This window comes from Camelus dromedarius, chromosome 24 (assembly GCF_036321535.1).
Source record: "Camelus dromedarius isolate mCamDro1 chromosome 24, mCamDro1.pat, whole genome shotgun sequence".
Taxonomy (NCBI): Eukaryota; Metazoa; Chordata; class Mammalia; order Artiodactyla; family Camelidae; genus Camelus; species Camelus dromedarius.
Window position 1 is genome coordinate 23441139 of NC_087459.1, and position 26146 is coordinate 23467284.

Sequence of the window (26146 nt, forward strand, 5' to 3'; positions counted from 1 at the left end):
GGGACGGATGGCTGAGTTGGAGCCCCGGCCTTTTGGCTGTGCTGCTGTGGATTGAAGCATTTCCCTCTCTGAACCTGAACATCTTTTTAAAAATGAGTATCAATGACCAACTCAGTGGCAGAGGGCACGGTCAAGACTCAAGGAGGTGTTTGCTCAGTTAGCATGGAGTCGGGCCCAGGAGCGGAAACGGAGTGCCAGGCCCCCTCTGCATTTGTGCCGCCCTCTATGGGGTTCCTTGAGGGGTAATTAACTTGCAGGCCCCCTTGAGGCCAGATAGCTGATGTCCCCCCACATGTGTAAGGCAAGACGGAAATCAGTGGCCAGGCAGGACCTGTCCCTGGGGACATGGAAGGCAGCCATCCTGCCCTCCGGGTAACAGGTAAGTAAAGGCTTTGTTCCGAGCCGTGTGCTGGTGCCGGGCACAGGCCCTCCCAGACCCTGTGGCACAGCCTGAGGCCAGAGATCCTTTGCCCAGCAGGCTGACCAGAGCTCACAGCTGAGGTGATCTAAAGACGCTCCTGTCAATGCCAACACAAGCATCCGCCCCACTTTCCCAAGAAAATAACATGAAAGCTCTGGCACAGCTCTTTGGAGAACAAAGGTGAAAACTGCCCCGCCTGGCCTCCCTGACAACTTCCCACCCACCCCTGGGCTTCCTTGATCCACCGCTCCCTCTGCCTCACCTGTCAGCCCCGCCGATCCCCCACCAATCCCCCACCGATCCCCCGCCGGGGCTGGGCTGTTCAAGAGTCTTTACCCTTCCTTGTGCTCTGAGGCTGCACAGCACTGTCACAGGATGAGGTCACACTGTCCCTCCTCAATCTTGTAGTCCAGCAAGACCCCCTTCTCTGACCAGGACTCTCTCTCTGAAACTCCAGTCCACCTGTCAATTCTTACACATCGAATCCCACTGCAAGCTTCCCTCTCGACGCTCGAAGCTCCCTGGCCCCTAGATCTGGGTTCGTCCACTTCCCCTCATCGCTGTTCCCTCCCATCCAAATATCCAAATTCTGTCTTTCATGCTCCAACTCAAGTACCACATCCTTCTCAAAAGCCTTACTTATTTCCCCAGCTTGTGGGAACCCCAAGTGTGAACACCATTGATGTCGTCACAACATTCAGGGTCGATGGTTTGTCCACCCTGCTCCCTCCGTTTCTGGAGGTTTCTCCCAGGGTTACTGGGGATAGTTCTGCGCATGACCCTACCCCCCTGGCCACAGTTGACAGGCCCAAAGAAGGGCCTCTGACCCAAGCTAGAGCACCATTTCCCTTCCCTGGGTTCTCCTGGAGAGGTGGTCCTTCGCCCTACCAGGGCTGAAGCAACAATTACAATGTCAACTCTGGGCCATCTTTGCAGCCCTATTTCCCTCCAGATGGCCTGGGGAACTGGCGGTGGCCAGTCTTCACAAGAAGAAGCTCAGAGACAGCAGAGACTCGGGACAGAGAACCCTGGCAATGTCTGACTGCCTGGGTCTGACTTGCCCTTGGCCCAGCCTCACTCCTGTCCCTGAGGTGTGCCAGCACCTCCAGGATCTTGTATTGTTGGGTTCTCTCTAATGAGAACCGAAAACGTGATCCCAGGACCAAACTTTTAGCACACCTTTTGGATTACTCCTGGATCTGCAGGAATCCAACCCATTCTTGGTATCATAGTTAAGGTCACTAAGGCCAGAACAGAAACTTTTCCTCCACTGGAGGTTGGGCTGGAAGATTAAAAATTAATCAGATTTTTTTTTTTTTTGCAGGAGATGGAATAAATGACCAAAAAAGTTCGCTGGAACATGTGTTTACCATCGCTCGAGCAATTGCACTCTTGGGCATTTATCCCAGGGACGTGAAAATTTATTTTCACACAAACATCTCTACACCAATATTCACAGCAACATTACTTGTAAAAACCCAAACTAAAACGACCCAAATGTCCTTCAACAGGCGAGGGGCTAAACAAACTCAGTCAACCCATAGCGTGGAACACCGCGCAGAAGTGAAAAGGAGAGGACCGCTGGTGTGCACAGTTTGGGTGGAAATCAAGGGACTTCTGCTGAGTGCAAAAGCCAGTCACAAAGGTTACGTCATGTATGGTTCAATTTATAGAACATTCTCGAAATAACAAAATTACAGAGATGGAGAACAGATTAGTGGTTGTTAGGGGTTAGGGATGGGGCGATTGGAAGTGGTAATAAAGGGGGAACATGGTGGGCCTTTGAGGTGATGGGACAGATCTGTATCTCAGCTGTGGTGGTGGTTACACGAATCTGCACATGTGATAAAACTGTATAGAAACACCAACACACACACACACACACACACACACACACACACACACACACACATTAAACTAGTGAAATCAGAATAAGCTCTGTGGATGGTACCAAAGACAGTTTACAGGGTATGATGAATGCACTAGAGGTTTGTTCTCTTGGGAGGTAATTAGGTTTATAAGACCCCTTGTACATTTTTGAAACTTTCTGTGACTCTATAATTATTGCAAAACAACAAGGTGTTTTGTTGTTATTTTTTTATTTTTTATTTTCTTAGCCAGGTAGCACACGAAGCTTTAGCTGGGGTTCTCACACGACCTCTCGCGTAAAGAGTTACACACTCCTTCTCCTCCCCTCCCCATGGCCTGAAAAGACACCGGGAGAAATGTAAACACACAACCCAATGGTGATGACAGACCTACAGAGCAAATGCTGTCACACTGCATGATCTGGCTGGGGACAAAACCAAGGATTATTTCCAATTAGGAAGGCTCTTTATAGCAGGGGGTGAGGCAGCTGCTGTTCTAGTAAGGAAGCCTGGCCCAGCGTGCAGCTGTGTGATAACAAGGTGTCTCCTGGCTACTTTACTCAGAGCCTCCGTCACGCAGGAGAAATGTCATCTTCCCGAAACACAAGACCTCTCCTATCTCTGTAATTAGAAACCAAGAAGAAAAGCAGACAATGCCAGTATGTCTTCTCCAAAATCCCTTTTAAAAGCCCAGAAGGTCTCATCTTCCACTCAAAAAAGTTTCTAACTCGAGCCATCCTGCTTTCAACCACTGAGCACAGCAACCAAGAGAAGAGCTTGATCAGGTGTGTTTGCTCCAGAGGGAAATATTAGTGACAAGGTACACAGCCATCCAGAGCACCGAGAGACTCGAATCATTATTACTAGAGAGAGATGGTTTTTGACATGGAAACCAAAACAACAAGAGCGTTGAAGCCCAAGTATGTACAATAATGCCAAACGCAAAAACTCCCAGGACGATGCCACTGGAAGTAAGGCAAAAAAAACTTTGCACACGTGTAGTTTAAAGTAACATATTCAGCCATCCCTGTAACTTGGTAGAAGGCATTATGGTTCTTGCCCTCAAGGGTCTTATAGTTTAGAGACAGTCAAGTGCACAGATGCAACACAGCGTGCTAAGGGCTGTGCCAACCGACATGCAGATTCCTGGGGAGCAGAGGCTAAGGGCTCCCAACCTGGCCATACCTGGGAAATCCAGGAGGGCTTCCCAGTGGAGATGGCACAGAGGTAGAACGGTGAGGAATAAGCTGGAACTGGCACATCAGATAACACCACGAGAACACTTAACAGTAACGTCCTTTATTACACGGCCAGGACTTGTACTCTGTGATTGACAAGGATTATCTTGAAAGCTTACAATTTAAACCCCGCACAAATGCCACTATTATCCTCAACTTACTCAAACTCAGAAAAAGTAGATGCCTGGGCCGAGACCTCCACACACTAGTGCTTAAGAAAAAAAGGAAGGAAGTGTTTAAAAAGTAGTTTAAAATTATTGATAAGATATTAAAAAAGTATTAAAGATCATAATAGTGGAAACAAAGAAACTTCCAATATTATTTCAACTTGATGGCTAAAGCTACTTCTCAGTTTAAAATTCCAGGGGAATTTGGACTTGACACCAAAAGGTGAACTCAATCCCTCTCCCAAACCTACCACTCTTACCACACTCCTTATCTTAATGCATGGCACCAACTTGTCACTGGATCCAGGATGCTGGGAGTCCTCTTTGACCCCTCCCCATTCTTTATCCTCCTTCATAACCTGTCAGGCTTCATGTGATACAGCCTCAATGCTTCCATATTTAAAATATTTTAGCATATGAAAGCAGGAAATTTCAAATAAGTGGTTAGGATGAATTATTAAATACACTGAGATAACCACACTTTGAGACATGGGTCTCTAGATTAAAACTCTCCCACGTCTTATATAAAAATATTTAATCTGTTGAAATTTATTTGGAAAAGAAATATCTACCTATAAGAAAACATGCATGAATACCTGCACCTTCTTGGAATAATGAATATCTTTCATAGGACATCACCAAAAGAAAAGACTGATGGATTTGACTGCGTAAAAATGTAAATTTCATGCTTGTCTAAAAATACTGCAAACAAGTTAACGTGAAAGCACAAATTGAGAGAAATACCTATAAAGTGAATGTAAAAGGAGTTTAATTAATATATATAAAGTTCTAATAAATCAATACGATAGAGATAAATACTCCAATAGAAAAAATGTGGAGGCAGGTATAGCTCAAGTGTTAGAGTGCGAGCTTAGCATTCACAAGGTCCTGGGTTCAATCCCCAGTACCTCCTCTAAAAAAAATAAATAAACCTAATTACCTCCCCACCTTGCCCTGCCAAAATTTAAAAAAATTAAATAATACAATAATAAATAAATAAAATATTAAAAAAAGAAAAAAATGGGTGTCATTAATAGGCAAATGCCCAAAAAAGAGAAAAATAGTCAAATGTACAAAAAAGTGTTCAACATCACTAATATTCAAAAAATGCATATTTTAAAATTTTATGCCATCTTTTTCACTCATCAGAATAGCTAAGATGACAAAGATGAATAAGATTCAGTGTCAGTGAGGATAGAGAAAGAGACACTTGTGCATACTTTTCACAGGACAGTACCACATAGCTGGAGAACAAGTCATCAATTCATATTAAAAGTTTTTAAAAATGAATATGGAACTTGCAGGATGAGACGGTGAATTTAACTTATGAATTTGACATCATCCTCTACACAAAAGCCACTGAAAACTACAGTAAAGGGATTAAAAAATAAATAAATAAACCTATAATCTTCCAAGATCAGAGAAGACAGAGCAGAGTCACAGACTGACAGACGCATCAGACCCCTCTGCTGTCAATCCCAGTAAATCCGACCCAAGCACTCAGAGTGTGTGCGTGTGTGTGTGTGTGTGTGCATGTGTATAATACACAATGTGAGATTTTCCATTTTATTTTACAGTTCAGTGACATTAAGTCCAATCACATTGCTGTGCAGCCACATCTCCCCATCCATATCTATAACTTTTTCATCTTCCCAAACCAAAACTGTATGCGTTAAGTAGTAACTCCTCATTTTCCCTCTCCTAGCCCCTGGCTGCCTAATCACCTTTTAAAAGGTAATCACTAGCAGACAACAGGCTTGCTGGACATTTGAGGAAAGCCTCCAAGGTGGGAGATGGAAACGAAATAACAAAGAGAACAAAGCATCTCATGGAAACCAGTTTATGCAGGAACAAAACTGAAAAACAAAATAAGACATTATTAATACCCTCCAAGGGATCGGAAGACATATTGTTTCCATTAAATAAAAACAATATGCTATAAAAAGGAACTTTCAGAGAATAAAAATGAGGACTTGGAAACAAAATCATGATAGCAGAAATAAAAAACTGAATAGAAGGGAACAGAGATAAAACTGAAGAAAGCAAATATATCAGAACAAAAAGATAAGAGGGCAAAGGTAAGAAAATTAGGGATTTACTAGGAGGCTTAATAGTGGAGTATGATGGGAAATGCTAAAAGAGGGAATTGAGAAAAAGTGGGGAGGAATCGTCAATTAAATATTCCAAGAAATTTTCCAGAAACTGGCATTAGATTCCAGATTGAAGCCACTGAATGACCAGCCAATGGATGAAAATGGACCCACAGCAACACTCATCACTGTGAATTTCAAAACTCTGGGGACAAAATGAAGATTCTACAAGCTTCCAGAAAGGAAAGAAATATGGAAAAGATCTGGATTCAGAATGCCTTTGTTTCTTTTTAAAAAAAAAAATACTGCAAGACAGAAAATTACGGAGCAAACCCATCAAAATTCTGAAAGGTGATGTCTAACTCAATCAGGCCATCATTCACACAGAAGACTAGGAAAAAGCTTTCATCAGACATGGACGATCTCAAAAGATTCTCTCTTCCTTGTAGTCTTTCTTGAGATGCTTCCAGTTGTTGAGTTTCACCAAAATAAGTATGTAAACCAAGAAAGAGAAACACAGAATCCAGCATAGGTGAGGGGCAAAGGAGATCCCAGGAGGATGGTGAAGAGAGGTCCAAGGAGGCAACAGTGCACAGCCGCCATGGCCAATGGTCCACACGGGAGCCGTGTGACTTGAGGCAGACATGTTGAAGGTTACCATTACTATCTCTCCTGCAACCTCACCACACTTCAAGCTGAGGATAGATCATCTGAATGAGTTCGTCCCCATCCTTCCCTATAATTAGATGCTCTGACCAGAGGCTAAGTTTGTGCCCATTCGCCACGCCTGCTGCCTAAATCAGTGAGGACACTCATTTCATCCTAATGCTTCGACCTCCTCCTGAGGGTAGGCAGCACACTTGATGAGGTCAGAAGCAGGAAACCCAGGGCACCTAATTCCATCTGTCCAGATTTTTGCCTTATACCCAGTACCTGATTCACACAATATCCCAGCAAGGCGCCCTGACTGCAGTAAGCCTTGTGTTTCCTGAGATCACTGGTGATCTAGCTGTCTTCTCCAGAAGAGGCCTCCTTAACTCTTTGGAAAGCACGTAGGTTGATGTTTCTGTTTTTGACATGGTAGGAATAGCAAGCATTTATTAGGAAGTATATTTTTGTAAAAACAAAAACAAAAACAAAGGAGCCAGGAAAACCAAGCAAGAGAAAGAAATAAAAGGCATCCAACTTGTAAAGTAAGAAGTAAAATTATCAATATTTGAAGATGATATATTATATATAGAAAGCTCTAATGGACATCCCCCCCTCCAAAAAATTAGAGCTAATTAACAAGTTTAGCAAAGTTGAAAGATACAGGATCAATATACAGAAATCAGTTGCATTTCTATATACTAGCAATAAGCACTTCAAAGATGAAATTAAGAAAACAATTCCATTTACAATAGCATCAAAAAATAATATAATATTTAGGAATCAATTGAATCAAAGAAGTGCAAGATTTGTATACTGAAAACTATAAAATGTTGTTGTAAGAGATGAAAGAAGACCTAAATAAATAGAAAGACACTCTATGTTCATGGGCTGGACGTGTTATTATTGTTACGATGACAATATGCCTGAAATTGACCTATGGATTCTGTGCAATCCCTAACAAAATTCCAACTGCTTTTATTGCAGAAACAGACAAGGTGGCCCTAAAATGCCTATATTGATATATGGGACCCAGAAGAGACAAAGCAATCTTGAAAAAGAACAAGGTTGGAAGACTCATATTTCCTGATTTTAAGGCTACAACGAAACAGCCATCAAGACACTGTGGTACTGGCCTAAGGATAGACATGTAGATCAATAAAACAGGATTTAGAGTCCAGAAATAAACCCTCACATTTACAGTCAGTTGATTTTTGACAAGGGTGCCATGACCATTCAATGGGGAAAGAACAGTCTCTTCAACAAATGGTAGTTGGACAACTCAATAGCCTCATGGGAAAGAAAATGAGTTTGGACCCCTACCTCAAACCATATGCAAACATTAACTCACAATGAATAAAGACCTAAGTGGAACAACTAAAACTATAAACCTCTTAGAATAAAACATAGGGTAAACCTTTGTGACCTTGGATTAGGCAATAGTTTCTTAGATATGACACACACCCAAACAAAAATACACAAAGCTGATCTTCACAAAAATTAAAAACATTTGTGCATCAAAGGACACTATCAAGCAGGTAAAGACAACCTAGGGGATGGGAAAAATATTTGCAAATACATTTGCAAAAAACACTGACTATATTTGATAAGAGTGCATACCCAGAATATATACAGAACAATGAATTACAACTCAACAAAAAAGACAAATAACTCACTTTTAAATGGTCAAAAGATTTGAATAGATATTGCTTCAAATAAGCACTTGAAGAGATGCTCAAACTAATTAGTCTTTAAGGAAACGCAAATAAAACCACAAGATACTTACTGCCTTACACCCAGTGGGGTGGTCATAATTTTTTCTTAAAAGTAAAATAACAAATGTTGGTGAGGATGTGGAGAAAGTGGAACCCACATACATTCCTGATGGGCATGTAAAATGTCTCAGCCTCTGTGAAAAAGCCTGGTTGTGGGAAACAGTCTCACAGTTTCTCAAAAAAGATTAACTCCAGAATTATCATATGACCCAGCAATTTCACTCCTAGGTATATACCCAAGAAAACTGTAAACATGTCCATATAGAAACACACACATGAATGTTTATAGCAGTATTATTCCTCGTAGCCAGAAAGTCAAAACAAGCCAAATGTCCACCAACTGAGGAAGCATAAATTAAATGCGCTATATGCTTACAACAGGGTATTGCTCAATCATGAAAAGGAATGAAGTACTGATATATGCTGCAACATGGATGAACCTAGAGCGCATTACATTAAGTGAAAAAAGCCAGACATAAAAGGCCACATATTGTAGATTTCGTTTAGATCAAACGTCCAGAATAGGCCAATTCATAGAGGCAGAAAGTACCTTAAGTGGTTGCCCAAGGCACTGAGAGAGACTGATAACAGGTTCAGGATTTCTTGCAGGGATGATGGAAATATTCTGGAATCAGACAGTGGCGAGAGTTGTAAGACACTGTGAATATACTGAGAGCCACTGAACCGCATACGCCTTATAATGATGTATTTTATGTTATGCGAATTACATCTCAATTGAATATAAGGGAAAGTAAATAAAGGATGACTTATACATGGATCAGTGATGGGGTATGTCAAAAATTATGGCTGATATAATTCCATGCACCTGAATTCCCCCTCAAATAAAGATCAAGGCAAAAAGCACTGATGGCCTGAATGAAGTCTAGCGGCTCCGGATATGGGCAGGTAGGATCACAGTCAAGAGTAACCAACCAGGTGCTGGTGGGAAAGGGAGGAAGAAGTGCATGAAAAGACTTCTGGTCTCTGAGGATGAGATAACCGAGTAGCAGGTGAAGCCCTGCACTGAGACAGGGAATAAAGAACAAGAAGCAGGTTTCCGAGGCTGCGAGGAGAATGGTAAGTTAGTCACTGGACTGAGCTTACAGTTTGAGAGGGACCCTGGGCAGCCATCCAGGAGGCAGAGGACACACAAGTGTGGAGATCGGGGGAGAGGCTGAGCTGCTCGGGGCTGGGGGATGGCTCTGGAGATCACCAGAACGTGTACAGTGGAGGAGGTGGCCCAGGGTGTCCTGGTGGTGAGAACCATGAGTGATCCCAGCTGACGCAGGAAGCCAAGGGGGGGAAGACGAGAGGACCGTCAGATGTCAGTGTGCCAGGGCCTTGGGATGAGACAAATGCCCAGAAGGAAGCTGCCCACAATGTCAGACATGGCCAGAAAGGCGCGGGAAAGTGCCCACTGGACGTGGTGAGCAGTGATGTTGCCTGAGCGACTCCAGTTGAATAACGCACAAGAGTACAAGGCATTGCATCTTACTGGGGCTAACTTAAGCCAATGTCAATATTCAAGTGGAATGAAACAAATGACTTAAAACAACCAAAAACTAAAAGGGAAAGTCCCTGATGAGCCTGTGCACACAGATCCAGAGTCACTTGGCTTTATTCACTTTCCCTGAGCCAGTATTTTTTTTTTTAATTCCTGAAAAAGCCTCTATTTTCTTGAATGTACGTGACAACACGGGGGGTGGAGGTGGTTTTGTCCCCATGTGAGCCAGTCCTGACCTGCCTGAGAATGGACCAGTCTCCTCTCAGTAAAATGATGGTTGCAGAACTTTTTTTTTTTTTTAATAAAAAAGGAGATGTCATGCTCCACCATTCAGGAGGAAAAAAAAGAAGAACATTAACCTGTTTTTACTACAGGACCTTAATGTAAAATATGCATTAAAAAAAAAGGGTGAGAACATGGCAAATGAGCAGTTGCTTCTGGTTAGTCTCTTCAGCATTTGTTTCTTCCCAATTATATGTGCTTTTTGATACATTCAAATGTTCCTACAAAGAGCACGCATTACTTTTAAGATCAGGAAAAAAAAACTGGTAAGGCTGGAAAAAAAGCTTTAATCAAATTCAAACAGAAGGTAAGCAGGGATAACAGTATTAACGTTAGACAAAATATATTCCAGGCAGAGGGGGAAAAGTATGCTTTTAAACTAAAGGGAGCAGTGCATAATGGTAACCGCCACCGCTGATAGTGAAGCCGTGCAGATACAAATCTCTAGTTGCCAAATAAACTGACAACAAGATACAGAAATCAAACATTATTAGGAACACAGGAAGGAACAGTCATTGTAGGAGGAGATTTTAAAACACCATTATCAAAAAGACTTAAGAAAATAAACTCATAGTCTATCTAAATACACAAAATTGATGTCTGGCAGGAATTCAATTCCATGATTACAGTGTAAGGGGGTCTTTTCAAGTGTGTATAGAACATTTACAAAACTTGTTAATACTAGTCACAAAGAAAATCTTAATATAGAAAAAAAAGTTAAATTTCTCTTCCAGTTAAAGGCACTTCTAGCCTGGAGAAAAGACAGAGGCTAGAGCCAGGGAGAGAAAAGAGGGAAACAATGTTAATGTGGTCCACTCCGGGTTCCCTAAGTATTCTGGGGGACAGGGGAGGATGAATGGGAATTAACTTTATCATCAGACTGAAACAAATACCTCATCCTCATTTTTTTCTCACTCACTAAACATCTTCATTTAGATCCGAAGTGTGAACTACTGAAATGGTACTTAACCCAGTGGTTCTCAAAGTGTGGTCCCTGCAACAGCAAAAGCAGCAGCATCCCCCAGGAGCTTGTAAGAAATGCAAATTCTCAAACCCACCCCAGGCCTCCCGATGTAGAAATTCCTCAGGGTTCTAGGAGGCTCTGATGAAAAAGCATTGGGTGCTAGAGGTGTATAAATACCCCAGCTCCCTCATCCTCGAGCAGGTCAACTCAGAGGAGTGGGTTTTATTCTGGCTCCCAGAGTTCCCCCAGTGGGATTCAGTTCCCTTCACCCACAGTAACAATCTGCATAAACCCCCTTTGGGGGATGCCTCCCTTCTGAGTCTGACTTCCCCCCTCCCCTAGCTGTGTACTTCACCTCCCAAATAAACTAATGCACTCAAGTTAGTTTCAGGGGCTATTTGGTGGGGGAACCCGCACTAAGACATCTACTGGAGACCCCTGTTCTCACAGAGCCTGTGTTCTGGTTGAGACTGACTTGTTCCTCTGTTCCTTCCTCTCTGGCTGGGTCTGCTGAGATTTCCTCGGGGAAGGGAGCCCCACTGGTCATGAGTCCTCACTCCACTTCAGTCCAGCACCTACAGTACGCCCTCTTCTCTGGTGTGCTAGCTCTGCTCTGCACCCCCTCAGCCACCGTGCTGCCAGCTTCCACTAGTCCTTTCCCAGCCCCATCCACCTTCATCGCTTACTCCCTGTTGGGTGAGACTCCAGCTGTGACAGACACGTGTGTGATCTCACGTGCTCTATGAGGTAAACCTTGAGGCAGCACAGAGCAAGGGTCTTAGGATGTCAGCAAAGGAATTGCCAGGAAGTGACACATAGGGGACACCTAGGCAGCAAGTGGGACTTAACCAGCAGACGGAGGGGGCAGGAGGAGCCAGGATTCTCCGCAGAGGGCACGGAAGTACTCCTGAAGCCAGAGGTCTGCGGCGGGCACACAGGGAGGCTGCAGAGAAGGGCACTGTGAGCCGTGACTTTGCTGGATGACTGAGAGGCTCCAGGGAACTAAAAGACTCTCCATGTCCGTTTTAGAATAATACAGATAATGAAATGGCCCGAGGGAAAGGGAGAAACACAGGGATGTGAAACCCCAGCAAAGGACCCATCAGTCCTCCAACCTGCGGGCCCGGGAGACGGTGGTGCCCTGACGGGTGTATGGCCGGGTTCAGGTACCCTCAGACCCTTCACTGGGAACAGTCAGCTAGTTCAAAAGTGGCAGGGGAACTTCAACTTCTGGGCTGATGAAATGTGACAGACAGGTTTCCAACAGAACCCATGACACTGTCCAGCCTCTTCCTCAGCCTCTCCTGAAGGGGGAGCCCAGGGTCACCTCTACAGATCCCGCTGAGAGTGGGGGGTTCGGCCTTCCCCTAAACCTTCAGTTGCTCAGAAGATAAGCCTCCTTGGCCTTAAGGATGCACACTGGCTGGCTTTCTCTGATGTCACCAGCTTGTGCAGGGGTCTCTCCCTGCAGTGAATTTTGTAGGCTGTGTGCCAACACAAAGGTACAATTAGACAAAGCAACCCCCCTACCAACACCTCGACACTAGGCCTTCATCTCCGAGGACTTCAAAGGACTTTTGTTATTGCCATCTGAGATTTGCTTTTTTATAACTTTTTTAATTGAACCAACATTCTTAATAGAGCTGAACTCCAAAAGACCTGCAAATACGGTGCATTTGTACCGACAGTCATTTTGGGCTCAGTGGCCCAGCAGGGAATGAATTCAGACATGAATTCACAGGGGATTCTGTATGATGAACAGTTCCCATCACAGGACAGAATTTCCTTTTTTCTTCTGCCGCTCGGAAAAGGACGACAGAGATAGGGTTGGGGGTGGGGAGCGCGGAGTGTGGAGGAATTCAGCTCTTCAGTGTCATCTACTTTAGGGAATATGAGGAGGGGAAGATGGTCCAGACATAACCAGCAATTTGTTCTTAGGAGCCTTGGAGGACTCAAGGACCAATGGACTCGTGTTTGCCTGGATTTTTTCCTCCCACACAGCCCCCAACCCCCAGATACACCCCAGAGACAGGAGACAAAGACATTGGGGCTCAGGATGGAATGAAAATGGTACTTCCCCCACCACTGACATCGTGTGCTTGCTTCTTCCTCTCCAAAAGTGTGTGCAGGCTGGCAGCCCCCGTACCTTCATCACTGTTGTCGTCCACCAGGATGATTTCCTTCAGCAGGTGGGTCGGCGTGTGGTTGACCGCACTATGGACTGACCGCAGGATCACCGACAGGGCCTCGTTCACAAAGATAAATATAATGGACATCTGGGGCAGCTCCTTGGAGTACTTCATCTCCTTACACCTGGGGGAAAAGAGCAGGGGAGAGCGGGGTCAGAGGAAGGGGCGAGGCACGGGCACTGAGGCTGCACACAGCAAGGATGTCAGCTCGGTCCTCACACACATCCTCCCGAGGCCAGAATCACTGGTTTCCTCTTGGCTTCTTAGAACTGAGAATGAAACCTAAGAAGGAGACACTTACGAAATCCAGCCTCTTTTCTCCCAAAGTTACCGCCCCATCGGAATGGGAAGCCTCAGTTGTGGGCACATATCTACTGTACCCCAGGTCCCACTTGAGTGCACAACTGCCGACTCCCCACCCGGGCACCTGCATTTCCTTCCTTCACCTGCTTTGTTGCCATCCAAGCAATTGCCTCACCCCCGTCGGCTCGCATCCAGAGCTGTCTGGGAGATGATGTATAAATTCCCCAGCTCCCTCGCCCTTGAGCTGGATCCCTGCGAAATGGGTTGTACACTGCCTCCCAGAGTTCCCCCCACTGGGATTAAGTTTCATCACTCACAGTAGCAATCTGCAGAGCACCCTCCCTTGGGGATGCTTTCCCTTCTCATTCCTGCTTTCCCACTCCACTACTACTGGTGCTCTCCGCACCTCCCAAATGAACTAACGCACTCAAATCTTTGTTTCAGGGGCTGTTTCTGGGAGAACCCAAACTAAGGCATCTATTGAATCTACTAGGTACCCAGCACTGTGCAGGAGACCTCTGCTCTCCTGGAGACCACACGCTAGAAGAAGACACAAAACACATGCAAATAATCATAATAAGGGCGGGGTCCTCTGTCTGCCAGGACTGTGCTGCCTGACACACGTCACTCTTCTTGCAAGCATTCCTAGAATCTCCCTGGGGGCCAGAAGTGGGACCACCTGCCTAAGAGGTCCTGCCTCCTAATATTCAGCAACTCCCCCATCCCCGAACACAGGGGTAAAAGAGAAGAATGTTTTTCATCCAGGCTGGACTCGGAGGTGTAGAGCTTGGGGGGGCCCCTGGTGATATCAGGGGTGGCTGAATGCCCAGGGAACCTGCTCTGCAGGGCTCAGTCACGGGGACACCAGCACTCTGTCCGCGGAGCACCGGGGACTCTGGTTTTATTCTTAGTCTGAGCCACGTCGGAAATACCGAGTGGAAAGAGAGCAGAATGGAATACGGGGCGAGTGCATTTCAACACATCCTCCTGCTCCTTGTGTGCGACTGTACAGTATCCGGCACAATGTGTTCCAGACTGAAACAAAGGGAACGAGAGGGAAGGATGGAAGGAGAGGGAAGCAGTACCGAAGAGGGAGCAAGAAATACAGCTGTTCTTTATGCTGAACAGCTTGGGCTGTGTCGGGCCATATTAATCATGTAGGCAATTTTTCGGAGGAAAATAAAGTTTTGTTACAATATACATTTGTGTCTCCTGGAGGAGACCGTCCAGGGATCCATTGATCATGCAGCCTCATTTTTACCACGTCGCTATAAATTCACTTCTGGGGGCTGCCAAGGAGATGAGAATGGTTACTGACGGGCTCCCAGGCGGTTGGCGGGAACCATCGCATTGACTGCGTGGTGATCCGGGAGGAGAGCACGTCCCGGAAGGCCCCTCGGAGAACCCGGACAGGGGCCGGCAGCCATCCAGGGCTGGCTGGCTGAAAGCTGCTCCTCCTCAGCCCAATCCTCGCCATCCACGCGGGCACCCCCACCGGACACACCCGCCTACTCTGAGCATTCACTCCTGGGGCTGGTGTCTTTGGGCCTTAGTTTTTCAGATTTGGCCCTGGAAATGAAGAAGCAAGAAGGCCAGACTTCACTGTACCAGCCCTGTCCGCTCCAGCCACAGGCACTGGGGTCAGGCTTCAGTCAAGACTGAGCTGTGGGTCAGGCCTCCTGGCCGGCCCAGGTAATTCCCCCTAGTGAGGAGGGACTCATGGGAGCCTCCGGGGCACAGGGGCCCCGCACCTGCCCCTTTACAGTCAAGGCAGTCATTCAGTAAACCATGGGGGGATCTCAGAAGTGAGAAGCGTTCTGCCACACATTGAACTTGTGACCCTGGGCACACTGATCATATTTCTTCAGCTCGAAAACTGCCTGGCTAAGGTCCTCATAAGGGTCTGGTGAGACAACCTGTGAAGTCCCTGGGAAAATGCAATGTACCAATTAATAGAAAGACCAGCCTGCCTGCCTGGCCCCTCCATCCTCCCTCCTGGCTCCTCTGCTCCCTTCTGTAAATTTCCCATCACCACGGGCCAGGCTTCCAGGCTTTTCACTCAACCCAGGGCCTTCCTGCAGGACCCACCCAGGACTCTGCTCCCCGCAAGGGCCCTGGTCAGTCTCCAAGCTTGCCCAGCTTACAGTGATTCACCTCTCAGGTGCCTGACATCTGAGGGTTTCACAGCAGGCAGACAATATGAGTACAGTCATTATGAAAATCAGAACTGATTTAGTTGCTCTAGAGAGGTAGATGTTGCCTTAAAAAATCTCTAAGCCTGGCTTATGGCCTGATACACAGGAGAGGCAGACAACATGCTGGAGAGATGGAGAGAAGGCCAACTGAGGCTGTGAGCACCTGCTGTAAGGAGGAGGCATTAACTGACGCATAAGCTACTTCTGATCAGACACCCAATGCTGAACACAGCAGATGAGTGCGGGGAGGGAGGTTAAAGGTGGATGGTGCAAAGGAAAGAGAGAGGCCTCACAGGACTTAGAAACAGTGGTGACTGCGCAGAGGAAGAGAGTGGACATGGTTCCTGTCCCTAGGAGCTGATGCTGAAACATTCCTCTGTGGCCTGATAACCCTCAGACGGTGTTTCTAAACAACACATACCTGGGTACCCCACGCCCTGCAGGCAAGGGCTGACGTAAAAGAAGCATCCCCTCCCCCCACCAATTTCTGAGTTCCTGCAGAGCTGACAGGGTGGACGGGTGCTCAGTGCCAAGGTGGTGTGTGCAGTGCTCTGGGGGTGGCCCTGGCCACGGCCCAGGGGCAGGGAGATCTGGGGAAGGGAGCAGTCAGCTCAGCTCTGCGTCCAGCCCCGTCTCCATATAATGGGACATCCAGAACCAGATGTGTTTCCTGCCTTCCTGACAGCCTCCCAGACTGCAAGATCCAGGTAAGTGAGAGTAGCCTGGAAGGTCATGCGGATGAAAGAATAGGTTCCGGATTTGAAGGATTCCTGGGGAGAGAGGAGGGCACACCACGGAAACTGCCCAGTTCCTCAAAATCCACAGGGCTCTGTGCACTTCCTCTAGGAACGCAGACTGAGGAGTGGGTCCCAGAAATCACACATTTCCTTTCAGTAACTAGTCGGTAAGAAATAAACACTCTTTTGTCTGAAAGAGAAAGGTTGGTGGGAAAATATCTCAAGGTCGTCGGGATCAATTTCAGTCAACGCTCCAGGCGGGAAGAGAGGCTACAAAGAAATTCAAGACCAGGTTCCTCTCCTCCAAAAGCTAACAGGGGACCAGATTCTCTGTGAAGCGAGAATCACAAGCAGAGACAAATAACCAACCAAGTGAGGTCTCTTAGACACCTTACATTTGCCCATCTGTCCGTCCATCTGTCTGGGATGCCTCCTTGAACTCCGCGACTGCCCGAGGGTAACGACTATTCCCCTCCCTCGTTCCCCTCACGCCAGAGCCACTGGCACAGACTTCACTTAACACCAGAAGTGCACGTGCTCTTTGCTGGCGCCGAGTAAGAACAGGAGGGTTGGGGAGACTGGGCTGCCTCCGGGAATTCACTAGAGAGAATCCTGGTTGACATGAAAGAAGATCAAGGGTCGAGGCTTCCAGCGGGAAAGAAATCAAAGCCCAAAGAGCTGGCCACGCCCTCTCAGAAGCAGATCCCTGCCCATGACCGCCTTTGAAGGAGGCAATTTCTAAGACCCCAATGTGTACAGGTAAACGGTATCAAGACACACTATTAACCCAGTCTCCCAACCTGGAAACAGAAAGAGGACCCCCAAATGATGGGGACATCATTGTAAAAAACATTTAGATCCAACCCCCAGGAGACCCAGGAGGCTGCAGATGATGAAGCTAATAATAAACAACATGTCACAGTCTTGGTGCAGGCTATGTGCCAGAAACTTCTGGAAGCTTCCCTGTACTGTGCTATCTCATTAAATTCCACAGCCATATTATGAGGTAGGCAGTGTTATTATCCCCATTTCATAGATGTGAAGTCACTTGCCCTAAGTCACACAGCAGGTCTGAAAAGCAGCAGGAGTGCCTGCATGTGAACTTTACCATCTGACCTTCAGACTCTTGCAAATGCTCCTGCCTGCCCGGGACAGGGTGCGGTAGACAGCAGACAAGCCTCTACACAATTTCTAGCCCAGCCCCTTCCTAGCTGGGGTCCTTGGCTAAGTTGTTTGGTCTCTCTGAGCCTCAGCTTCCTTATCTCTGCCCAAAAAGCCCCACCGAGGAGACGGCCCGCCGTGGCCAGCTACACCGTGCCCGTAACCTGCTGGGGGCAGACAGGGTACACACGAAGAAAGCTCCCTTCAAGTGGGACATGTGAGCAGAAGTAGGGTTGATAAGGCTGGTGCCAATGTGGGCAAATCTCCTACTGTTCCGGCTGTGAAACTGGGCAGGGGGCCACTTGGGTGGTGGTCCCCCAGGGAGTTATCAGAGTCCTTTAACTGAAGACCCCAAGCAGAGAGAGGCCACATCTGCTCTTAGCCCTGTGAGGGTCCTGCAAAGATTCTGCTTTTATCAACCCACTTCGGTCCTCGTGCATCCAGGCCCATCTCTCTGTCCCCGCCACCCTACAAGGCAGGGTCAGAGAGCCCCGGACCTACAGAGACTGGGTGTGGAGGGTGCAGAGGTGTGTGCTCAGGGCAGCTGGGTAGGGCCTGTGCAGGGCAGGAGCCCCCGGGCTTGAGCTCAGGGTCTGGTTCTTGCCCCTGGTCCCACTCCTGCTCACTAGTCCCTCAGGCCCCACCTGTGGTGAGGGCTCCCATCCCAGAGCTTACTTGCTTTCTCTGTGTCCCTTGGCCCACATGGCCCATCACTGCGGCCAGCCTGCAGGGCCCTCTGAGCTGCTCAGCTCAGCTCCGGCTCCCAGATGCAGTGATGCCCCTTAGCCTGTCCCCACATCGGCCCAACCCCAGTGAAGGGTCCAGCACCAAGCGCTGTCCGAGCGCTAACCCTGCTGTCAGTAGCCAGAGGCTGGGTTTGCCGGCTAAAACACACTCAACATAGGACAAGGCAGTGTAAAGCAAGGCTGCAAATGCTGGTGCCAAAGGGCGACCCAGTCACCCCTCCACACCCACAGGGGAGGGGTTCCAGGACCCCTGCAGACAGAAGATCCGCAGATGCTCAAGTCCCTTATGTAAAATTCTTAGTAGAGCTGGTCTTCCATATCTGTGGATTCAGTCAACTGTGGATTCCAACTGCAGATCCAAATCTACGATTGGTTGAATCTGCAGATGTGGAACCAATGGATACAGAGGACCAACTCTACCTACACCAGTGGTGACAGATGAGCTGAGATGGACCAGGAGGGCAGACAAGCTGTGAGCCGGGTTTGAAGGATGAACCAAGGATGACACTTGCTTGGTCAAGAGCACAGGGAAGGACAGGAGTCAGAGCAACTTCTGAGCACACGGAGGCATGAGGGTCCCCTTCTCCCTCTCTTCCAGGGCCTTCCAGAAGAAATCTGTCTAAGCTTGCTTAGAGACGGGGCACCGAAGAGCCAGGTCTTGGAACCACAGACTCATACCAGGCTCTGCAAATTCCTGCCAGGCTGTTTCCTTCCTCATTTTCAAAGTGCTCCAGAAACATGCATAAGGATACAAAGACCCACTAGTAAAGAGTCGACAGCTGGCGGCAAAGCCCAGAACTTACCAAGCTCTCCAGGCTCCAGGAGGCAACGTGGAGTGAAATGAGAGGGAGGGAGGTGTGGGAGTCAAACAGAGTAGGTAGTTTAAGTCAGAAAACAACATCTTGCCGAGCCAAGAGTAGCCGAGCTCCAGTAAGAAACTGTTGAGAATTGTGACAGGCTTGGAAATAGACACATCTTCCCACCCGCTCCTCCCACTGCTGAGGGCAGCTGTGGGAGCAAGGACTCCTCCTGCGGGAGTCCAGCATCACATCCACATGACATCAAATCCACCTCAAAACAGATGGTCCAGGTTCTTGGGCATCTACCTTTTAACTACTGAATGTGCTTTACATATAAGAGCAAACCTGAAAAGTATCCCCGTTCTCCTCCCACGCACATCCAGACACACCAGCTCCCCGACCTCGCTGGCCACACTCTTCTTTGGCCTGGCCAGACCCTCACTGGTCAGCATCAGACACATACTCTGTACATACCCCAAAGCCCACACCCTCAAACTTAGAGTCAAGAGTGTGTTAGCGTAGCCCAGCTGCTTAGTAAGAGGATTCATTTTTCAAATAGTGGTATCCAGTTGCCAGATAGAAGGAACCAGAAAGGAAAGGCAGATGTGTGAAACAGACAGTTCTTGGCTGCTGCCTGAATTCCACGTGGCCATGAGCACAAAGGGCACTTGCTTAACCACAGACATGACTGGTATACCTTAACGCAAGGCATCCCAAGCCATGGGTTATGACCAGGAAGAGAAATGGGGCTCCTCCTTGGAAGCCCTATTGCAAAAATGCTACCACTCTTGAGCTTGGAAATGGCTGTGTACAGTGACCCAGTGCATACTGACTGGCACAAAGTATCAGAAAACCCCACACGCTGTCTAGGGCGACCACCGCCAACAACCTCACCTTTTCTTCAACCAGGAAATAAACTCCTCCTTCCTCTCCGTGGCTCACTGTGGACACAGGGCTGGATTATGAAATTAGGTCACCAAACAAGTCTAACTGCCCACGATGGTTAATTTTATGTGACAACTTGGCTAGGCCCTGGTATGCAGATATTTAGTCAAACATCCTAGATGTTTCTGTGAAGATATTTTTTAGGTGAGATTAACATTCAGATCAGTAGACTCAGAGTCAAGCAGATGATCCTTCAAAATGTGGGTGGGCCTCGTCCAATCAGTTGAAGGTTTTAAGAAGGAAAAAAAGACTGAAGCCTCCTGGGTAAGAGGGAATTCTGCCAGGAGACTGTCTTTGGACCCTAGCTACAACATCTCCTCCTCCCTGGGTTTCCAGGCTTTAGGTGAGCCCTGCAGAATTTGGACACATAGCCTCTACAATGTGTAAGCCAGCCCTTAAAGTAAATCTCTTTCTTGCTTTCCATCTATCTGTGTACCTATCTATTACCTACCTATATCTTATCTACCTCTATCTCTACTGCCTATCTATACCTTATCTATATCCCATCTATATCTTAGATACTGGATCTTATCTACATGGATAGAGATTAGATAGCTAGATGGCTGGCTGGCTGGCTGGCTGGCTGGATAGATAGATAGGTAGATAGATGGACAGAAAGATAGATAGTTAGATGTCCTATTAGTTCTATTCCTCTCGAGGACCCTCACTGATAACACTGCTCTGGAGTTTGGAAGAAAAAATTACACCAGATGGAAGTATCATGTCTCATCAGAACCCTGTCATTCCAATCTCTCCTTCTGGTCCCAGCCTCAGACACCACCTCAGCGCAGCCAGGGAGCCTCTGACCCACAATGAGAGATGACCAGAAGGACCACCCATTTTGGTAGTAGAATTACCCCAAAGCTCCCACGGCCTTTCCTGGACCTCACCACTGCACAGAGCTCCTGCACCTCAACCGTCTCCACGTCAACAGCTGCAACGTCCTTTCCCTCCACTCTCTCCACCGTGCATCCCCAACACCTACTCTTCGACCTCATGAGACCCCCGGGGCCTGGGTCCCTCTGGTTTCTCTCAGTACATCAGCCCTGCCCTGGCTTCACGTGCCTCCTGGCCCAGCTGAAATCTACGTACTTCCTCCAACCCTGCCTTGGTCCCGCCCTCGCTCCCTTGGCCCTCTCTTTCCCCAGCCCAGAGGAACCCCAGCTGGGCATCAACCATGCATCTGACTGTTCTCCCCTTCACGCACGCTACTGACACCATGGGAAAAACTCCCACCGCTGTGGGGGTGACAAGACAAATCCAAAGTCCCCAGTCCTCGCAGAGCCCTGGGAGCTGCCCTGCAGCCTCCTTTTCAAGGCAGGTCAGAGCCCTCGATTCCCCGCCCCTGTCGCCACCTCCAACCCTACTTCCTCCGTTCACCGCTTTCCTGGAGCCAACCTCCCCCCAGCAGGTACCTCCCACTCCACAGAGGAATTTCCGAGTGTGGCCTGTAGCCGCAGCAGCAGCCTTCCCTGGTAGCCTGTTGGAAATGCACATTCTTGGGCAAGCCCAGACCCACTGCTCAGAGTCCCCTACCAGGCCCTATAGGTGGGTTCTCCACACCACGTGGGGACATCAGAAGCACGTCCCTAGACCCCCTCGCCACCTGCAAACTTAGCAACCTCTGAGCTCAGCCTTCAAGGAAGCAGGCTCAGGAGGTCGGGGGTAACCCCTTCATCTGTGCGGCGTAGCCCCCAGCCTCCTCCAAGGGCCGTACTTTACCTGCCACAGTCTTGCCTCTATCTTTACTCACCCTCCAGTGACTTTTCCCATTCAAGAAAGGGACTCAAGTCTCCCTCATTTAAACGAAAAAAAAACCTCCCTTGCCCCAGCCTTAATCACCATCCTCTCTTCTCTTTGTCTGCCCTCCCGGGCTCTGTCCTTTCTCCCTTTCATCCCTCACTCTACCATCATTTGGCTTCTAGTTACCCTATTCTGCTGCAACTGCTCTTGTTAGTTTCCAGTGACATCTGCGAGGCCAGAACCAGTGGAAACTTCCCAGTGTCACCCTAGCTGACCATCCTTTCTGCACACCTCCACCCCTCACGCCCTCCTGAATGACACCAAAGCCACATAACCCATCCTTTGCCTCCAGCCTGTCCACCTGCAGCCCAACCCATTCTGTTCACCCCACCGCTGCTAGAATTCTTTCTAAAATGCAAATGTGATCACCCCACTCCTCTACTTACAGTAAATGAGGTGCAAACGTCTTTACTTGGCACCCAAGTTCCACCCTAGCTCATCTGACCTCCTCTCCTCCCTGCTGTTTCCCCCAGGGAACTGTAAACTATTTGCATTTCCCAGAACCAGGAATGCTGCCCCTCAGGTCACACCCCTTTCCCTCTGCCTAAAGTGTGCTTCCTTCTGTATAACGTGCCCTTCTCCCTGCGCCCAGCCCCAGGCAGCTCTCCCAGACCCCCAGCAGGATGTCCAGTCCCTCTCCTTCGTCACTTTCTCTCCCTCTGCACGTGGCCACCTTGGCACTCTTCACTCTGCCCACCCCCACTGCAGGGCAGTGATCTAATCTTCTTTCTCTTCTGTCCCCAGAGCCCAGCATAATAGTTGGCAGATGAATGGTTACTGAATGAACAAATAAAAACCCTCCAATCTTCCCAGTTTATTCCCTCCACTCTTCTTATGATCAAAGGCATCACTTATCTCTTCCCGCAATTATAACATCAGTGATGGCACCTCAACACTTACAAGATACCATCCTGAACACAACTGCCTGCTGTCTCCCTTGATTCACTCATCAGAGCTCAAATTCTGAAGGCTGCTTAGGTCAAGTGCATTAACCAGCCCCAAACTCCCTTTATTTCTTCTTTCCTCATCAAGCCTTGCCTAGAACCCTAGGAAAGAGTGTTATCATTTTTAGCAACAGCAAACCTTGCAAAACAAGATATGGGGCTGAATAAATGAGGCGTATGAAGCCCCTCTTTTGGACCTCTCATTATTAGGGAAAATGCACACTTTGCTGAGTGGTTTAATTTCCCCTGGATGAGCTCAGTTCATCCAGCAAGGTGCAGCACACCTCATTAGCTCAGTTCCCACACAGGACAGTCTCCGAAACGAACTGCCTACTCCAGCAGTCTGCCCGCGTCCTGCCTATCAGTTTTCCTGAATCAAGGTTCAGCCTGTTCCATGCACAATATGGGTTCTTATCCTGGGGTCCAGGGAGCCCCAGGAAAACTCCAGAAATTGGATGCAAGATGTTGTGGGTATAGGCAGATTTGTTTTTTCTGGATCCATCAGTTTCCCAAGAAGCACGGCGGGAGGGGAGGAACCCAGGCCAGACAGCCAGAGAGGACCATTGTCAGCTGCAGCCCCACGCCTCAGTCCAGACCATTGCCAGGCCCACACCTTGTTTTTCAGCACTGTGGGGTCAACACAGCTCTATGCCTTCCCTACCAGCCTGGTTCCTATAAACATTTATTTTGGAATATGCCCCAAACCACTTTTGATTTTTGGACTGATTACCTGCTGGCTTCATGGCTTCCTGGGAAGCCTCCTTCTCTGAGTTTGTGAAGAGTTGCTTCCCTAAAGACAGTTGTCTTTACCCAGAAAATCCATGAGACTCAGCACTACTTGAGCAAATGACAGTTCTGCCAATTTCAAGGTAGAGTAGGAGGTCCCCACATGGGCAAAAAAATTCCCACCTGTATCTATCTCCAGAAGGTTTTTTTTTTTTTAAGTGAAAAGGGTTGATTCACCTTCTGTAACCCTCAGTTCCAACCACAGTCCCCTGCTTTGTGCAATACTGCTTTCCCTAAAAGGAAGAGGGAACCACACAGGTATGCAGCTGGGGCGGGGGCATCCATCAGATTCTCAGCTCAGTAGAGGAGTCTGCCTAGGTATAATGTAGCTTATCTTGCTGTCTTCAATGGAAGAGAACAGAAAAAGAAAAGAAAAACCTTCACGTTCTATTAAGCAATGGCTCAGGAACAGAATTTCTAAAAACAATTAAGGGTAAATTAATGCAGACAGTTTCAGGCCACAGCTACGAAAGCCTCAGTGCACTTAAGGCACAGGAAATGCTGCCTGAGTTATTCACACATAGTATTTCTCCTATAAGCTTTCTAAGGTGAGTGAAATGAGAGGGGACAGCCCCAACTGCTGCAGGAGGGACAAAAATACATTGGGAAACGATGCAGATTGGAAATGATAAACAGCGATGCTCCAAAGCCCAGCAGATCCAAAATCTGGTCAGTAAAATTCTTCATTGAAACTCAAGGCCATAAAATGCTCTGCCCTCAACCACTCCCACCTCTCTCCACCCCCAGACCCTCACAGAGCACCAGTCTGGTTCTAAAGGCTGTTACCCTGTAACTTGAGCACAGCAGTGGGAAACATATTACCAAACCAGCTACTTTTCCTTTTAAGGTTCAGGACAAATTAATTGGCTAGTCAATTTCATCTTTTTTTCTGACACTGACCCTGAAAACACTTCTGTTTATTCCTGCATCTGGGTCACTGTTCTGTCCTTGGCATTATTGTTGTAAACCACCACCCCCCCCATTTTTTCAATTAACGTATAGTCGATTTACAATGTTGTGTTAGTTTTAGGTATATAGCAAAGTGATTCAGTTTTATTCATATATATAAACATATATCATATATATGTTCTTTTTCAGATTCTTTTCCATTTTAGGTTATCATAAGACACCGAATATAGTTCCTTGTGCTATAGGGTAGGTCCCTTCTTATTTATCTGTTTTATATACAATAGTGTGTATCTGTTAATCCCAAACTCCTAATTTATTATTGTTGTTACTTTTATTATTGCTACCTCCACCCATAAAGTCTTCCTTGAGGACAGGTCCTCCCCATTTGGGGTCAAATCCAACACACCAGCCCTTCTGGGCCCAGGTGAGTTCTAACCTGGCTGTGCCAATATTACCAGACAGAAGATGCCTTCTCCCTCCCTGAAATGCTAAAGCAGTTTAGCAGATCCCATTTGTACCACATAGCTGAATGTATCAATGCCGCGATCCTTCACTACCCAAGGCATGAAGGTCCTTTGCCATGAGACTTTGAAGCTGTTCCCACTAAAGCGGCGGAGCAAAGTCTGTTTCCCCACTCATGAGATCTGGGCTCAGCCATGTGATTTGCTTGCACTAACAGGACAAAGTGAAGAGCTTGTGCCAGCTCCAAGCATGAGCCTCGAGAGGGGGTCTCGTGCCCTTGGCCATCACCTGAGAAACCCTGGTCCCAGATGAGGGTGGAAGACGAGTGGCTGGAAGGTGACATGTGGCACAGGACACAGAGGCATGTGTGAGCCCAGCCAGCCTCTGCAGCTACTCACCATGCCAAGAACTTTCCAGTGTATACACTATCTCATCACCTTTCACCATGAGCCAGTAATGCGGGTATCCCCATCTCACTGATGGGAAAACTGAGGCTCAGAGTCACGAGTGCAAAGGCAAAATAGTGGTAGACAGAGCGAGGCTTTCAATCCAGATCCACCTGACTGCAGAGCCTCTAGCCTTAGCCTCTGAACAAAGACATGACTTGTCAAGGAGAGTCCGAGTGGAGGGATCTTGACAGTTCCTACTTCTTCCTTTGTATTTCACTGTAGTCTCCAGTGTCTACACACACACACGTATTACTTCATAACTTGAAAAATACAAGAAATGTTACTTTTTGAAAAGGTTGCTATGGAAATCATGGTAGCCCTTAACACATGAGTCCAACACTGACCTGAAGGAATAAACAGGTAAGAATAAATAACAAAACTATTGAGGGGGAAGGGGTAGTAAGAAAACCCAGAGACACTATGATGTTAAAATCCAGTACAAAGCTCACATAATTTAATCAAGAACAAGTTAACTGAAAGCGAAACGGAACAAAAAGACCAGAAACAAACCTGATCTTAGAGAATTTATGCCAAGAACATACCACACAAACTGAGGGGTAAGAGAAGAACCAACATAAAAATGTGTTGGGACTACCGTCTCTCTTTGGGTAAAACAGTGAGCATTTCCCTCCAAATTCAATGCAAAATAAATTTTAATAGATAAAACAGTTAAATTTGGAGCTCAAAATATAAGAAAGTGAAAATGAATATTCACACAAACTCTGGCTACTGAAGAATGAACAATTTGATAATAATCGCT

General features: G+C 47.2%; 1 protein-coding gene across 1 annotated transcript in view; it reads right to left on the minus strand.

Moving 5' to 3' along the window:
* Positions 1-26146, minus strand: part of GALNT17 (polypeptide N-acetylgalactosaminyltransferase 17) — a 364793-nt gene that overhangs the window by 176832 nt on the left and 161815 nt on the right. Inside the window, exon 3 of the mRNA XM_064478595.1 lies at positions 13104-13270. Coding sequence (XP_064334665.1) covers positions 13104-13270 — 167 coding nt within the window. The remainder of the gene's footprint in view (positions 1-13103; positions 13271-26146) is intronic.